Source organism: Labeo rohita, chromosome 4 (genome assembly GCF_022985175.1).
Source record: "Labeo rohita strain BAU-BD-2019 chromosome 4, IGBB_LRoh.1.0, whole genome shotgun sequence".
Taxonomy (NCBI): Eukaryota; Metazoa; Chordata; class Actinopteri; order Cypriniformes; family Cyprinidae; genus Labeo; species Labeo rohita.
This window is the reverse complement of record NC_066872.1, coordinates 28,114,168-28,132,146: the sequence shown is the minus strand read 5'-3', so window position 1 is coordinate 28,132,146 and position 17,979 is coordinate 28,114,168. Positions and strand designations below refer to the sequence as shown.

Genomic DNA, 17,979 nt, shown 5'->3' with positions numbered 1-17,979 from the left:
TGTAGGGTGGTTGTGTTCACACACTGCTATAACACATTTATATGCAAACATCATCACGTAAGCATTACTTAAGAGCAGTGCACTAATATACTATGAGATTAATTAGTGGTTCACATCATACCTCACGCCATTGGCATGGTATTTTACAGTCAGGAGGCGTGTATTAGGGCCAGACGTGATTGGATCAAATAAGCAGGTCTCTGATGGGATGCGGGAGCCCTGCACACCTGCTGTTAGACCTCCTACTGCCATCATCAGCCTGTATGAGTGTCTCTATGAGTGTCTTTGTTCAAGGAGTTTAATGCAGTGGAAAAGAAGCACTTAAAGGAACACTCCACTTTTTTTGAAAATAGGCTCATTTTCCAACTCCCCTAGAGTTAAACAGTTGAGTTTTACTGTTTTCGAATGCATTCAGCCAATCTCCGGGTCTGGCGGTAGCATTTTTAGCATAGCTTAGCATAGATCATTGAATCAGGTTAGACCGTAGGCATCTTGCTCAAAAATGACCAAAGAGTTTCGATATTTTTCCTATTTAAAACTTGACTCTTCTGTAGTTACATTGTGTACTAAGACGTACAGAAAATGAAACGTTGTGATTTTCTAGGCCGATATGGCTAGGAACTATTCTCTCATTCCGGCGTAATTATCAAGGAACTTTGCTACCGTACCATGGGTACAGCAGGCACAATGATATAACGCAGTGTCTGAAAACAGGCTAACTTCCGTCAACATAACCAACGTGACCACCTGCTTGCACAGGGAGACTATTTTTAGGCTTCATAATACCAAATCAGATTCTGTAATATCTAATCTGATTCAATGATCTATGCTAAGCTATGCTAAAAGTGCTACCACCAGACCCGGAGATCGGCTCAATGGATTTGAAAAATGTAAAACTCAACTGTTTAACTCTAGTGGAGCCTATTTTCAAAAAAAAAAGTGGAGTGTTCCTTTAACTGAACCTCTGCAGATCCAGAACCTGTGTTCTAATTGGTGTTATTCATGAACAAGTCTTTCTAGCGAACAAATCATATTCAAATCATCAAGAAGCACATGATTGCTGCCTTTGCTGTCTTTTCCTGGCTTCATAAGGGCGTTTTTGCAATTTAATGTTTATTCATTTATTTATTATATTTATTTCTTTATTTATTATATAATGGAAGATGGACTCTGTTGTAATTTGTGGGGAAACATTTAAAACAGCATTTCTGAAGTCTACTTTGTATCTCAAAGCAGATTTTTAAATGAATAAGTTGAGTGAATGAGTCAACGACTCACACAAAAAGACACTCATTAGTCACTAACAATAATGTTGTAACCTGGAGAAAAGGTTCACTGAATGAATCTTTATGGGGGGACAGATCCAAATGATTTATCCACCTTATTTTTGTCGTGACCATTTGTAAATTTTTTGGGTCTGGCCTCTGGGGTCATCCACGTCCAGATTTTTTTTAGCTGTATAAAACAGCTTTGCTGCTTGATATTGCAAATTGGTTTGTCTTACTGTATTATTTTAATGTGTTGTCTTAATTTTGAACACACTGGTTTGTAGTGCAAACAGTTTTACTGTTTACAGCTTCTCGTTATTTCCCTATAGCAGCTAATGAACCGGAAGTCTTACGCATAGGCTTGCTTCCGTGTTGAAGAATAAGGTGGATATCACTGAGATGAATCAATATATCCTCTTATTCCAAAACAAGGATGAAAATATGTGCAGTAAATTGGCTAAGTCTGTTTAGATTTGACATATTTCTGCTTTATAAGCAAATCGTGCACCAGCCAAACTTTGAGCCAGGCTTAGGGGTTAAGAAGTGGTGTCATAGCACACGGATTACTCCGTGATTCGCAGAAAAGTGATGACCGTGAAATCTGTCCCTTTATCCCATCAGCTGCACAGCAAGCTGTAGCTTCAGCATCAGAGTTGACATCCAAGAGCAGACAGCCTCGGCTCACTAACCGCTGGCCGCAGCATGTTTGACTGGTTCATATGCCGAGTCCGTTCTGCCTTCCAGACTGTTTACTAGCAAGAGACTTGGCGGCTGTAGAAGGGTCAGTAACCAATGTTTTATCCTCTCTGTCCACCAGGGGAAGATCCAGAAACTAGACGGATGCGTACAGTGAAGAACATCGCTGACCTGAGACAGAATCTTGAAGAAACCATGTCGAGTTTACGTGGGACGCAGCTTAGCCACAGGTGAGTGTTCATTGGTCATTGGTCACCAGTTAATGCTGGTTCATGTAGGTGGTGAAGCAGCTTTTTGCAAGTTGTCGCAATGCGTTTTAGGATTGCCTTATCCACAAAGATATATATATATAGCGGTTGCGTAATCATGAAAAGGAAGTTCATTAGCTTCAAAACAGTGACAGCTGCACTTTCCAAAAATTGGGTTTCTTCTGCCAATTTAATTTCTTTAAAGACAGAGCTCAGTTTGGCACTCATAAACAATGCAAACCCTCACTGTGCCAACATCTTTGCTAACAAAGACGCTCACCAATCTCATTGTGAAATGAAAAATGCTCTCATTTTTGTCTAGGGTTAATCATTTATTAAAACCCGAATTCCCAAACACCCAATTACTGCAGAAAATACATAAGCGTAACCACATTCGTCCGGCTCTGGAATGGCCTATTTCAGCACCTCTCTCTTTATCTCACTCACAATGTGAACGTAATTTCACAGGAAAGTGGTTCAGAGGCAGCGCTCTGACATGACAGATGGTGTTGGCCCTCTCTCTCTCTTTCCCTCACGGGGAGCATCTTCTTTGGAAATCAATGCTTGGCCTTTTTGTTTTTTTTCATAGCACATTGCTTCTCAAAGGAGCCAAAAAGGTGTTAGACACTTCCTCACACTCCCTCACCGTAAAGCTAACCAGTAAAGAGCCCATGAATCAAAAAACTCCAACCCTTGGAGTTCATAATGGTCAGATATATATTGTTGACACACGGCTGTCAGGCTGTGCTCGCAATGAACGAAGATAAGGAAAAGCTATTCTTCACTGTGACAAACTAAACGTAGTAATTCAGTAGAATATGTTTTATGACTTACGACAGGGTTGCATAGATGGAAAGAAGATAGTGTCCAGTCAGGACTCTTTTAATTGTACGGAGGAGCTCCATTTTTCACCTTTTTACACTGTTTGGTTGTCAGGTTGACCTGTGGTTTCCTGAGACATTGGCCTCCTTTGTGGATTCCATCATGCATACATTGGAGTGTCATTGCATAAATTGACTTCCATTCATCTCCGAACATACCATAGGGTATATATTCTGAAAGAGTGTGGAGTGTAAGGATTCTTTCAGAAGCTTATACGCACACCTATTCACTGCTGTGTTGGGAATGCCACAAAGCTTTATTGATCTGAGCCTGTGTTCATGTTTTGAAGTTTCTCAGAGCTTAAATATTGTATTGATCAATGTTATGGAAAAACAAAATCTTTTTTCAAGGTCAAGACAGCATCTCAAAGAAAATAAAAATCCCTCTAGACTTAATGTCAAGAATCTCAAGGGGATTTATCGAATGTTGACTCGTTATAAATATTATAGTAGCTACTATATAGGCAGCTTAAAGGATTAGTTCGCTTCAAAATTAAAATTTCCTGATAAATTTATTCACTCCTATGTAATCCTAGATGTTCATGTCTTTCTTTCTTCAGTTGAAAAAGAAAAGGCTTTTCCAGGATTTTTCTCCATAAAGTGGACATCAGTGGTGGCCAATGGGTTGAAGGTCCAAATTGCAGTTTCAGTGCAGCTTTAAAGGGCTCTACATGATCCCAGCCAAGGAATAAGGGTCTTATCCAGCAAAACGATTAGCCATTTTCCACGACTTTGCGCATTACGTAGTCACATTGGAAAACTCACATGTGATGTAGGTGGAAGTCCCAACCGAGTGTTTACAAATTTTTTAGTGTTTACTCAAAATTGACTTAAATATTTATGCGTTATGCAGTGACAAAAAGAAATGTAAACGCTCGTGTTAATTGGCAAGCATGCATGATATTTATAGTCTTGAAATGTTGCCAGATTTATCAAGCTAGAGCTTGTTTCCAAAGATTTCAAACCATCATAAGCCATAATTGACCTTTCGCAAACAGCTTGATTGACAGGTGATCTGACCAATCATAACACTGAATCCGCCATAATGCCCAACGAACAAATCAGGAGTAGAATAACTTCAGTGGACTTGAACTTGAAATTGTGTGTATTGACGTTATTCCGCGGTTGAAATAAAAGTTCTGATATCTATTCATGTTTATTTTGTGTTGTAAGTAAATAAGAAAAGACGATCAGTTCAAGTATCGATTGATCTAATAAGGCAATACAGTGATCTGTCACGACACATTAAAGGAGAATTCCACTTCCAGAACAACAATTTACAAATAATTTACTCACCCCCTTGTCATCCAAGATGTTCATGTCTTTCTGTCTTAAGTCGTAAAGAAATGATGGTTTTTAAGGAAAGCATTTCAGCATTTTTCTCCATATAATGGACTTCAATGGTGCCCCCGATTTTGAACTTCCAAATGCAGTTTAAATGCAGCTTTAAAGGGCTCTAAATGATCCCAGCTGAGAAAGAAGGGTCTTATCTAGTGAAACGATCTTTCATTTATTCAAAAAATTAAAATTTGTTTACTTTTTAAGCACAAAAGCTCGTGTAGCACTAACTCTGGGATGCACGTCCATGACGGAATCACATCGAAAGGTCACATGCGACTTACCACCTGACTTGCTGATTCTTTCCGACAGTGGAATAGATATGGTCCATTCTTGACAGCATTGAGATTCACACATGGGTCTGTAGTTCTGCCTACGTCGCGCGTGACCTTTTCGACATGATTCTGTAGTACGTAGCGTTGTGGACGCACATCCCAGAGCTAGTGCTACAAAAGCTTTTGTGCTTAAAAAGTATACAAATTTACATTTTTCAAAAAAAGACAGATCGTTTCGTTATATAAGACCCTACTTCCTCGGCTGGGATCGTTTAGAGTCCTTTGAAGCTGCATTTTGGAAGTTCAAAATCGGGGGCACCATTGAAGTCCACTATATGGAGAAAAATCCTAAAATGCTTTTCTTAAAAATCATCATTTCTTTACGACTGAAGACAGAAAGACATGAACATTTTGGATGACAAGGGTGTGAGTAAATTATTTGTAAATTGCTGTTCTGGAAGTGAACTTTTCCTTTAAAGAGCCACATACAAATTGTAAGTATTGTTTGAATTTCTTGAAAAATTACAACATTTTAAAGCTGTAACCTGCTCTGTCTTGTCTGTCTTCGTGTTGTCGGTTTCTTCCTTGTTCCACAATGTATTTTTTCACTGCGGGAGAACATGATCTGTAGTGTGAGAATGGTATTGTTTGTCAGACATAGCAACAGTAACTAAGGAGGGCAGGTTTTTGCACCTCCCTATCTTCCTTTAGAGCCTTCTTCTAATAGGATGTTGAAATAAGCTCTAGCTGTTTTCCCACCGGTTCCCATTTCATCAGGTCATTTGATTTCTTCCATTCAAGGTATAGCAGATTCAGAAAAATGCTGCAGTCTTACCCTTTCCCAATTGCACTAGCATGTTGCTAAGAGACGGGGGTTGTCGAGAAGACGAGACGTCAGGAATATATATAGTGGAACTGTCAGCTGTCATGAGGAGTGACATCAGAGAGGGAGATAAACGCTGGCGACTGGGCCAGAGGGTGATTCGGCAGATCAATAGATTAGACAGAGCAACCTGACCAAATGTGCTGCATCCAGTGATGTTAACTAACTACAGATACATGATTTATGTTTGTAGCAAGCCATAAACCTCAGCTCATACACTTCCTGTTGACTTTGATTTGTAGACGTAAAGGGAAATCATTGTTTCTTGGTTGGTCTGGGTTCTTTGTTCAACACTATTGGGAGTGGTACATAAAACCTTAGTGCAGAGATGCTCACATCATGTATTAGAAAATGTTGGGTGACCAGACGACAGTGAGTAAAGTTACTTTAAACCTGACTGAATAAAAAATTCACATAGTTTGAAGCTTAAAATCCTGCAATAGGCATTCAAATGTATTATTGTTGGTTATGTTAGGAGTGATGAACTAACAATGAACAATGTTTTCACAGCATTTATTAATGTATTTTAAAATATTTTGAATTGTATGAATCAATTTTATGTTATAGTTTTTATTAATATTTTTAAATGAGCATTTATTTTTATTTTTTCTGTTTTTATTTCAACTTTAAGTTTTAGTGATTTTATATGCTTTTTTTTCGTTTTTTAATGCAGCCTTCGACATTTGTAATATTTCTGTTTAGTTTTAATCCTTTTTTATTTTATTATTTTTTAAACTTATTTCAGTTGATTGGCAAAGCAACATTTCTCATTTTCATTCAAATTTTAAAGTGTAATATTTATATTATTCTATTTCATATTCATTTCAGTGATTGAAAATGATTTCAGTGATTATTTTTAATAACTTCACTAATAAATAATAGTAGATAATAGATAATAATATTTTTAATTAGCATTTATTTTTACATTTTCAGTTTTTATTTCTTTTTTTGTGATTTTATGTGCTGTGTGTGTGTTTTTTTTTAGTTTTTTAGTAAAGTGTTTTTATCATTTTTAATATTTCTGTTTAGCTTTAATCTATTTTTTTGTTTTCATTAATTAATTAATTTATTTATTACTCATTTCAGTTGATTAGCGAAGCAACACTTACCATTTTCATTCAAGTTTTTTTAAATGTAATATTTATATTATTCTATTTCATATTAATTTAAATTATTGAAAATGATTTTAGTAATTATTTTTAATAACTTCAGTAAAAGATAATAGTAGATAATAGATAATAATGTTTTTGATTAGCATTCATTTTTATTTTTTCAGTTTTATTTTAACTTTGCTTTAGTGATTTTATGTGCTTTGTGCATTTTTATTATTTTTAGTGTAGTATTTTTTTTTATCATTTTTAATATGTCTGTTTATCTTTAATGTCATTTTTACAATTATTTATTTTAGTTGATTGGCAAAGCAACATTTCTCATTTTCATTCAAGTTTTTTAATATAATATTTATATTATACTATTTCATATTAATTTCAATAATTGAAAATTATTTCAGTAGTCATTTTAATTACTTCAGCAATAGATAATATATAATATTTTTAATTACCATTATTGTTTATATTTTCAGCTTTTATTTTAACTAAGTTTGACTGATTTTGTGCATTTTTATTAGTTTTTTAGTGTAGTCTTTTTTATCCTTTTTTATTTCTGTTTAGCTTTCATGCATTTTTTTGTTTTTATTTATGTATTTATTTATTTATTTATTTATTTTTACTTATTCATTTAAGTTGATTTTCATTTAAGGTTTTTTTAATGTAATATTTATATTATTCTATTTCATATTAATTTCAGTTACTGAACATGATTGCAGTAGTATTTTTTAGTGTTAAAGTTTTTTAGTGTAGTCTTTTTTTTTTAATAATTCTGTTTAGCTTTAAAAAATTTGTATTTATTTATTTATATTATTATAACATTCCTCATTTTCATTCAAGTTATTTTAATATATTTATAATATTTTTTTATATTATTTAAATTTAAATTTAAACTTTATTTAAATTATTTTAGTAATCATTTTTTAATAACGTTAGCAATAGATAATAGATTTTAATACATATTTTTAATTTTACCTAACAATTACAACACTGTTAAATTAATATTAGTTGATGATGAATAAACAATTATATATTTGTTTATAAATTATAAAATGTATACACAATTATAATGATAAATTATAAATGATGAACATTATTTAAAAATGCTTCTGTACCACAATAATAATAATAATAATAAATAAATAAATTACAAAACTTAAGTTATTCTTGCCTTCTTGCATGAATCCATCTAATTCATTTCTGCCTGTACTGAAGAAAAAATAAATAAAATAAAATAAAATAAAATAAAATAAAATGTGGGATTTACTTTAAAACAATTTCCACTTAGAAATTGCTGCTAAACTTCATAAACAACTGCGAACAAATGGCAAGTAACACACTGAATTAAACATGAAATTTTAAAGTACTTTACATTGGTATGGAATAGTAGGGTATTTTCTTAAAACATACTTCGGTATTTTTTTTTTTTAATTTACGACCAGTCCTCTGTTTGCTTGTGTATTTGTATATACACGCACATTTTTCATGCTTGTTGGTCTTGTCCACATATTGTCACCATTTCATAAACAACTCCAACTGCATAAATCAACTGTGTTGTGTTCAGACTGCAAAATTCAATATTACTGCTCAAATTTATGTGTTTGTGTCCTATCTATACAAAAACAATGGTCAGCCGTTGTGTGTGTGACCATCACTAGCTTGTTATCCATCCTCCCTTGCTGCTGAGTCACAAGTCTCTGGTGTATTTCATAACAAGAGCATCCACACAACAGAACATGCTTTGATAGCCACACTTAGCGCTGGCGGCCACCCTTTCAAATATACCAAGCACAGCAGAATAACAATAGGCATGAACGCTGTTGCTGTGATTGAGAGCTTTGGATTGTTCAATACCATTCAATACATGTATTTTTGGCCAACAACTACTGTAGCTTGCTTTTTCATACTGTTTGAAAGTGTATCTCTTTTGAAAGACGTTGTTAACTAGCCACAAACCACTAATGAGATTCGTTCTGAATGGACTTTGATGGTGAGGATATTAATATACAGGCGCTGTAGTCATGACAACATCGTCTTGGCGCTGATGACTTATTTGTTAAGTGCCACTCATTTGGACCCCCTGCTGTTGTCCCCTCATGCAAATAACTAGCTGTTGTATTTTGGCGGATTTGTTGCTTGTTTAACATTGTCATGAATTTGTATATTTAATACTGAAGATTTATGTTCATCCTCAAAATTGCCCCTATAAATTACTGTAATGTGATTGTCCCACCACTAGAGAGCGCTGTTGCAGGACAGTCTTCTTGCATGATGTTTGGGTGTGTCATGGTCTGCATTTGAGCATCTGTCCATATGCTGTTTTCTCCCACGTTCCCGCCTCAACAAGCTTTTGATGTGTGGAGACGCCTATGCAACCATCACTTCACACATTGATGGTCATGCAATCAAAGACATGGACAGAGCACTTAACAAAGGTCAGGAGGTCAGAGTGAAGTTGTGTCCGCGCTAACGTGCTTGTTGATGGGCTGCTGCTTGTTGAAGTGGATTAGACATGACACGATGAGAATAGCTTCCATTTTATGGAGAGCGGCAATCAAACACAGGCACATTGGCAATCTTTCTGCTTCAGCTGGGTCCTTCACACCACGCTGAACACTCACAACCTACAGATAGAAGACCTGCTGTGGAGAGATGCTCGGACTAATATAGACATATCAAGGAGCTGTTGTGGGCAGGATCTTGTGAAGACACTGCTCTTTGCGATTAAAAAGCATAGTTATAGTTTTTAATGTAAGTTGTTGTTGTTTTAGATTTTTATTGTAGTCTATTTTATTTTATTTTATTTTATTTTATTTTATTTTATTTTATTTTATTTTTGGCCTGCCAAAGCTCATATGTTAACTAATATAATTTGTTGTTTTTGTTGTTGTTTTAGCTTTTTTTAATGTTTATTTTATTTTATTTTATTTTATTGTTGTTAATTTGGCTCTTTATATTTAATTTAATTTAATTTAATTTATTTTATTTTTTTTCCTGTTGTTAATTTGGCTTTAATTAAATTTAATTAAATTAAATTTAATTAAATTTAATTTAATTTTATTTAATTTTATTTAATTTTATTTAATTTTATTTAATTTTATTTAATTTAATTTAATTTTATTTTATTTTATTTTATTTGACAACCGAAGTTCATGTGTTAACTAATATAAATGACATTTTGTTGTTGTTATTGTTTTAGTTTTTATACTTTCATTTCTGAAGTTTCATTTTTATTTTATTTTGCTTTTTGTTTTTTGTTTTGTTTTATTTTATTTTATAATATTTTATTTTATTTTATTTTTGCCTGCCAAAGTTCACGTGTTAACTGTAAAGTTTTTTTATAATTTAATTTAATTTAATTTAATTTAATTTAATTTAATTTAATTTAATTTTGTTTTATTTTATTGTTTTTTTGTTTGTTTTTTTGGAAGTTCCTGAAGTTGTTCTGTTAACTAACATAAATTAAGTTTTTGTTGTTGTTTTAGTTTTTATAGTTTCATTTTTTATTTTATTTTATTTTATTGTTATTATTATTATTATTATTATTATTATTTTGACAGTCAAAGTTCATGTGTTATAATATAAATTAAGTTTTTGTTGTTTTAGTTTTTATAGTTTCGTATATATAGTTTCATTTTAATTATTTTATTTTATATTATTTTATTTTATTTCATTTTTGGCCTGCCAAAGCTCATGTGTTGTTGTTTTATATTTTTGAAGTTTCATTTTAATTTAATTTAATTTATTTATTTATTTATTTTACATTAATCAGAATTGACTACAGACATTTGTAATGTTACAAACAATTTTATTTGAAATAATGCTGTTCTTTTGAACATTCTGTTTATGAAAGAATCCTGAAAAAAATGGCAACAGTTTCAACAAAAATATTAAGCGGCACAACTGTTTTCAAAACTGAAAGTAACAATAAAAAATGTTTTTTTAAGCACCAAATCAGCATATTAAAATGATTTCTGAAGGATCATGTGACACTAAAGACTGGAATAATGGCTGCTGAAAATTCACCTTTGCATTATAGGAATAAATAGCATTTTAAAATATATTAAAATAGAAAGTAGTTATTTTAAATCTTAATAATATTTCACAATATAACAGTTTTTACAGCTGAAGTAAACGTAGCTTGAAAGACTTTCAAAAACATTAAACCGTCCCCAAACTTTTGAACGGTACTGGCACAATTGTTTTGTAGCAAATCAGTTCAACGTCTGAGTCAGCACAAATATTCAAGCCAATCTGTGAATGTTTTAAACTCCGAACTTTAGTTCAGAAACAGTACTGCATTGCAGGGTACAGACTGGTCCTCAAACTGTCAAGCAAACTCCTCACCTTGGCACAGGTGTTGGATATTTATTCCTTTAAATGGCAACTCAGCTCTTTCGGAAGCAGCATATTGATCTAATTACCCAAATCCGCCTGCAGTCCCCAAATTCTCTCCTCTAATCTCCTTCTCTCCTCTATTTTTTCTTCGTAGTACCCTTGAGACAACATTCGACACCACTGTAACCACAGAAGTGAACGGTCGTGGCCTCCCCGCCCTCTCGAGCCGCTCCTCCCCAATGTCTTGGCGTCTCGGCCAAGCGTCGAGTCCCCGTCTTCAGGCCGGCGACGCTCCCAGCTACGCTCCGCCCAGATCCAGTGCCGGCACCACAGCTCGCTATGGTGACCCCTCGAGGTTGTTATACACAGCCCCCCTGAGGAGAGCGGCCGCCTCAGGGGTTCGAGGGTCGGAGCCGGGAGAGAAAGGTGGGATTTCAGAGGCGGGGCCAGAGGTGGATGTGACCGGATACGGGAGTGATGGTGACATCCTTGCCAAGAATGTACATGCAGACGATATCAGTGGGTAAGAAACTTTGAGATTAGAAACCATGTTGAAAAACAAACCATGAGGTTTGTAGTTTTAAGCAGGTCAGTTGAACATTCAATCACTTTTTCTGTTACCGTATACAGTGTTCACAAAGGAAAGGCTGTTTGAAAAATTATGATCGATTTATAACATTCACACGCATTCCATCAGAGCAGAGAAGCAGTTATAGCTGTCTCTCAATATGTGGGCGAGAAACACTCATATGCCGTCATATGTCTCTGTTTGGAGGAATAGCTCAGGGTCACGTATACATCACTGTGTAATGCGCTATTGCTTCTGCCCTTGCCGTCTCTATGCTGATGAATAGACGGAGAAAGAAAAATAACACTAGAAATGAAGTCAGTAAAAGACTGACTCACACGGAAACTGAAGTATTGATACTTGAACCTGAAGAAACTGCGTGCAAGTGATGATTTGGGAATACTAAACACAATATAGCGCCTGCAGTCAAAGCTGCAGGCAGTACATCAGCCTAAAACAACGATTAGATGAAGCATGATGCTAATTATAAGAACATTAATATTTTTGGTGCTCTCTCATTTGTGACGTGTTTATAACTCTGACTCACACCTGCCAGCATCAACACACTGCAAGTTAAAAATTATGCTTATGTATACGCACAAAGCAGTTTGTTTTAGTCAACCTGATCTCATGATGAAAACGTACCCGTGGGAACTTTTTCGCAAGACGCGAAAATGTGTACCGTCATGTATGTTTCGTAACATTTTCAATATGAAATATCCACTGAGTGGTGCTAAAAGAGTGTTTAGTTTTTTCCCCCGAAACAGATGAATGTACATATGGTACATTCGACCTCTCATCTTTCAGCTCTTTCATTATGAGTCTTGTTTTTCACAGGATTCGTACCCAAGGATTCCAAATCCTAAATCCAATTCCGTGCCGGCTGAGCTACAGAGCAAGCTTTTTACATGTGGTGTTGTGTCCGGTTTACGACCCCCTGCCGAATTGTTACCCGCTCTCGTTGAAATCGCTACATGATTGCCTAATCCTAACCCATCCACCACGCCTAAGTCTAAACCTACCAAAACTAGGGAGAAGTAATCTGGCGTGGGTCAACACCGGGAAGTAAAATTTATGGAGCTGTAAACATAACTGTGTACAAAAATGATGACAAGTGCTTGGTGTTGTACCGCCCCTAGTGTTCATTTCTGTTGGAAACTGCAGTGATGTGTATATTTTTTAATATTTCTTTTTAGCTTTATTTTTATTTTAGTTTTAGTAATTTTAGTACTAAAACCTATTTTGAACAACCCAGTTCTAATCTTGGTTTTTTAGTTTTTCCATCTTATATTTATATTTCAGTTAAAAAAAGTATTAGTTTTAGTATAATAACAATGCAGAGACAAAGGAAACACCACCATCTTGCCATTCTAAACAGGAATTACATTAATATTTACATGGAACAAAAAAAAGGAAAAAGATAGGAAAAGAAAGATTTTCTAGATTGTTCATGTTCAGTGTTGCCAAGTTTTTCTCTCAGAATTGGGCTACTTTAACACTGTTGCCGCAGGTTGTTTTTCATGTGATATTTAGCCCTTGGAATGCAAACCCCACCAAATCTGGCCTAGTTGTTCATAAAGAAACAAACTGAAATTGCAGTTATTATTATTTGAAAAATTCAATAAACTTATAGAACTTGCAAGAACCAATAGCATTTACCTACAATGACAAACATTGTCAAATCTGGAAACAAAGTTGAGTAAATGATGAAAAGGTCTTTATTTTCGGTGTGAAAAGTTTGTTTTCCCAAAAATATATATGACCTGCTGTATATACACTCAGAAAAAAAGGTACAGTTCTGTCGCTGAGGCAGTTCCCTAAGGTACGAAAGTGAAAAGGTACATCTTTGTACTTTACCTACCCCTAAACGGATCATATTAGTACCTTAAAGGTACATATTAGTACTTTAAAAGTACATATTTGTACCTTTTCACTTTGTATTTTCACCTCATTTTCCAGCGATTTTCAAATGACTCATTTGAAGCAGTTTGAAGATTCAGTCTCTCTAAACCCCTCCTTTCTGTGAGCCTGCTCTGCTCTGATTGGTCAGATGACCCAGTCTGTTGTGATCAGTCTACCACATACAGCGCGTGTCAAAAAACATATGCCCATTGTCATAGTTCTATTATTTATCATACTTACAGTTTGGGATTCAGTGGAACCAGCTGGTATGCAAATGTGTTACACCATGACGTATAGCCCAGTGGGATTCGAATAACTATCGACTCGTTTAGGCTGTTAAGAGTCGATTCTTTCTTTTGGGAGACAGTATTTATTGTGTGCTTTCAGCTTTACAACTTTGCAGATCATTATATACAGCTACATTACACACTGCATGAAAGGCAATATTTGAAATGGCATAATGGGGCACTTTAAACCCACCTGTAAAACCCATAACAAATGCTCTCAGATTTATTATTAATTTGTTGTTTAATCATAAGGTACCACACAGACGGAGGTCTTTACTCACGGAATGTCGACCTCTACTCTCGAAATGTTGGACGCCCACCTGAGATGACACCTGCTCGAGAGGTCGTTCAGAAAGGGGTCAAAGAGATGCAAGGGGAAGACAGGTAAGGCTTGCGGTCATGAATCAAACAGAATTTGCAATACATTTACTTTTTTACATTTACCTTATTGTGTTTGTGGTTACGTTCACAATACTAGCAGCTCTGTGTCTTTAAGTAGTAGAGGTAGTGAATTTCAACACATTTGGGGTTCTCTGACAGACAGCCAAGTGCTGACGGGTTGAGAGGAAAGCTCATTTAAGAAAGTAAGAAGTTCTGACAAGACTTAAGTGAAAGTGTGACACTTTCCGTAACTGTGGGATATTGGGAAAATGTTAGAAAATGGAGTTCATTATGTTGCTGGTCTCCTTCTCTGTGTCATTTGATAATAGGACCCATACATTTTTTTAGCAGAAACTCTAATCCCAGTGATTTAGATGAATGTAACACCATTTTGTGATGTCTGAATCTTTGAGGACATTAACAGAGTTCAGATCAGGCGATGAATGAGATTTAGTGTTTGATGGACTTGATGTCACCTTTCTGTGATCAATGAGATGCTTCCTGCTTTTGTCTGTGTTGGATGAGAGCTAAGATTAATGACTGGGAGTGAGTGTAACTGATGAGTTCCAGACGATATCATAGATATCAAACCTGCATCTTGTCTGCTGTTAAACTAGGAGATAAGAACATCTTTTTAGTATCTGTATATAAACATTTTTTTGTTTTATGAGACTAAAATGCAAAGCATATTTTGAAAGGATTCACCTGTTGGTTAGTTTCACATAACCGGTGCAATTAGCATAATGCCTGGTCCACTTTAAAGCTTAGTGTTTAGAAGACTTTAGTTTTTTTTTTAGTTTTTGTAATTTTGTAGTGTGCTTTTGTCCTTTTTACTAGTTCATACATATTAGTCATGATTAATCACAATTAATCGCATCCAAAATAAAAGTTTGCTTGTTTGTTCATATACTGTATGTGTGTGTACTGCGTATATTTATTATGTTTACATAAATACACACATGTGCATGTATATATTTTATTTAAAAATTTTAAAATAAAAAAGTAAAAAAATGTAAAAAAATAAATAAATAAATAAATAAATAAAATTGATTAAAATAATATATATATTTATATATAGTAATATATATAAATAATTTATATATATATTTATATATAGTAATATATAAATATTTTATACACACATATGAAGAGTTTATTTGCAAAAATAGATAACTCTATAACTATGTTATCATGTTTTTATTGTGTTTTACTGTGTTAGTTAGCTGTATTTTTTAGTTATTTTTACTTAATCAAAATAATCCAACTTGCTGTTGCATTGAGATTAAGTAGAATGCAGTCTGTTTTTGCAAATAAACTTCTCATATATATGTATATATATTAAATATATACATGCATGTGTGTGTATTTGTATATAAATATACACAATGCACACACATTATGTAAACAAACTTTTATTATGGATGCAGTTAATTCAAGTATTCAAGTAACTTTTTTTTGCATTTAAAAATTTCATTTTTAGTTTTAGTTAACTATAATAATCCTGATCACAACAACAACTATTAGTAGCAGTAGTAGTATTATTACTAATTTTAATACAATATGATCCATGTACCCCATTTCATCGAAATCGCATGATACAACAATGAAGTTTGGAGCTTACGATTTTGACAGCACTAGCAAATTCTGTGTACAGTTTGTATTAGACAGTTCCATCTATGGATTACCTGATGCTTCTTTTGGAATTCTTGGCATTCAAGCTGTTTCCATTCCCCACTGGTGTCAAATGTTTTTCACCACCTAAAATCCAGTAAACTGGCAGAGTCTGGAGCCTCAGGGAGGCATCGTATTTTGGTCTTGCCTCCGGTAACAGTCAGTCATTCTGTGGATAAGGATCAGCTGTGCTAAAGGTCCCCAGACTGAACATCAGTCCCCAGACTAATGAACCCTACCTGTCCAGAGGGGATGTGAATGAGGAAAACTGTCAGCTCAGAGCCCCTGCGACTTTAGATTGGCATTGGGAAATTTCTCTCTCCAGTTATGATATTAACTTTCAATCTACTAGCATTTTATTTTAGTAGCAGCTCTTATATTTTATAGCTGTGAATGATTACTGAATGTTTAGTAGTCAGTACCTGTGTGTTTTATGGTTAGTATTTCACCGACCCCTGACTCCCTGACCAATTACCGGCTCTAATTGGCAAGATAAACATGATCCCTGTGTGCTTGTTCTCTGTGTGACGTGATGTTTTAGGGTGGAGAGAGCAGAAGGTTCCAGAGGGACTCATTACAGTTGCTGCTTAATGTCGTTCCAAGTCTGTCTCTGACTTATCTCTACAATTCACTTATAATTTACAGCTAAAGCCATCACTTTGATTCCTGCTGCAGAAATCTGAATAATATTGTAAATGAGTAAAAACAAGACTAAGCTATGTGATAATATGCTGTTTTTAATATCAGTGTTGTTGATAAGGATTATGGGTTAGGGATCTGAACTACTGCTTATTTTTTTTTCTATTCTATTCTATTCTATTCTATTCTATTCTATTCTAAAAAGGGTTGGATTTTGTTCCAAAAACTAGTAAATTGTCATAGCTTGTCAGGAGTCAGTGAATGAAAAAACAAAACAAGTTACATTTAAAAATGAATTCATTATGAACTATATAATATAATATTATGATATATTATGATATTATAATATTTATTTAAAAGTATTTATTTAATGTAATTTAATATAATTTTATTTTAAAAATGTTGCATGGGGGTAACTTGCATTTTCTTCCAAAAACTAATAAATTAATCTTGTTTGGAGTCAGGCAATGAAAAAAAAAAAAAAGAAGTAAAGAAAAATCTACATTTATTTTTTAAATAAATAATATAATATAATATATAATATAGATATTTGTGTCTGTGTTTTTTTGTGCAATATAATAATTTGGTATTACAATATTTGTTTCTTCCGAAAATGTTGAAGACACTTGATATTGTGCAGTGTTTTTTTTCTAAGGGTTAAGGATTGAAATATTTTTTATATAATACAATATAATATATAATATATAATATAATATAATATAATATAATATAATATAATATAATATAATGTTGTTATATTGCATATGTTATTTTCTGATTATATAATTATTATAGAAAGTCTCTTTGATATTAGACACTTAGTTTTAACATTTATGATATCAAAAGATGAGTTTTCACCAAACGTGAGCTTTTGTTTTTATTCTCCAATATTGACAACTTTTGAGAAAATTGTTTTAGCCCATTTTAATCAACCCTAAAGAGAGCACAGGCAACAGTGAGAAAGAAACAAGAAATGATGCGAGCCAGACTCGAAGTGGGATTGCCTACATGAGCATCACGGCAGTGGCTGAAGTGTTGACTTATGTGGCTGATGTTAGCAACTCATATCATTGCTCAACATGCTGAAGGCTCGCTAACTTTCATCCGTTTGCATAAAAGAGCCAGTCAGGAGTGTGTTTGCATATCGGCAGTGTGTAGTAGTGTAATTGTGGCTGTCATATGCTTTGAGCGGCCATCTGTGTGTAGTACCTCAAAGAGTGTGACTGCTGAGATTTGGGCATTTAAACAAAGCTTACTCGCTCCCTCTCCTGCTGTGGCGTGTGGCTCAGTTTGAAACCCTCAGGCTGGGGAAAATGAGATTATTTCAATCTGCTGTTGCCCTTTTAAAACTCTGACTGCTGAATAAGCAGCGATGCAGCCTGGCCAACAGCAACACGTCTTTCGTATAATGCCAATAATTTTGCCTCGTAGAAATCCGGCCTAAAGTGCAAAACTGGGCTGCTGCTAGTAAATCGTACTATAATCTCACAGTGTTGTT

At 34.1% G+C, this 17,979-nt stretch overlaps 1 protein-coding gene across 16 annotated transcripts in view; it reads left to right on the top strand.

The window, feature by feature from the left end:
- The window catches only part of nav3 (neuron navigator 3), a 374,692-nt gene that overhangs the window by 306,378 nt on the left and 50,335 nt on the right, over positions 1–17,979 (top strand). For all 16 annotated transcript variants that reach the window (XM_051107138.1, XM_051107136.1, XM_051107137.1 and 13 more), the window contains 3 exons: positions 2,086–2,194; positions 11,188–11,556; positions 14,043–14,174. In XM_051107138.1, coding sequence (XP_050963095.1) covers positions 2,086–2,194; positions 11,188–11,556; positions 14,043–14,174 — 610 coding nt within the window. The remainder of the gene's footprint in view (positions 1–2,085; positions 2,195–11,187; positions 11,557–14,042; positions 14,175–17,979) is intronic.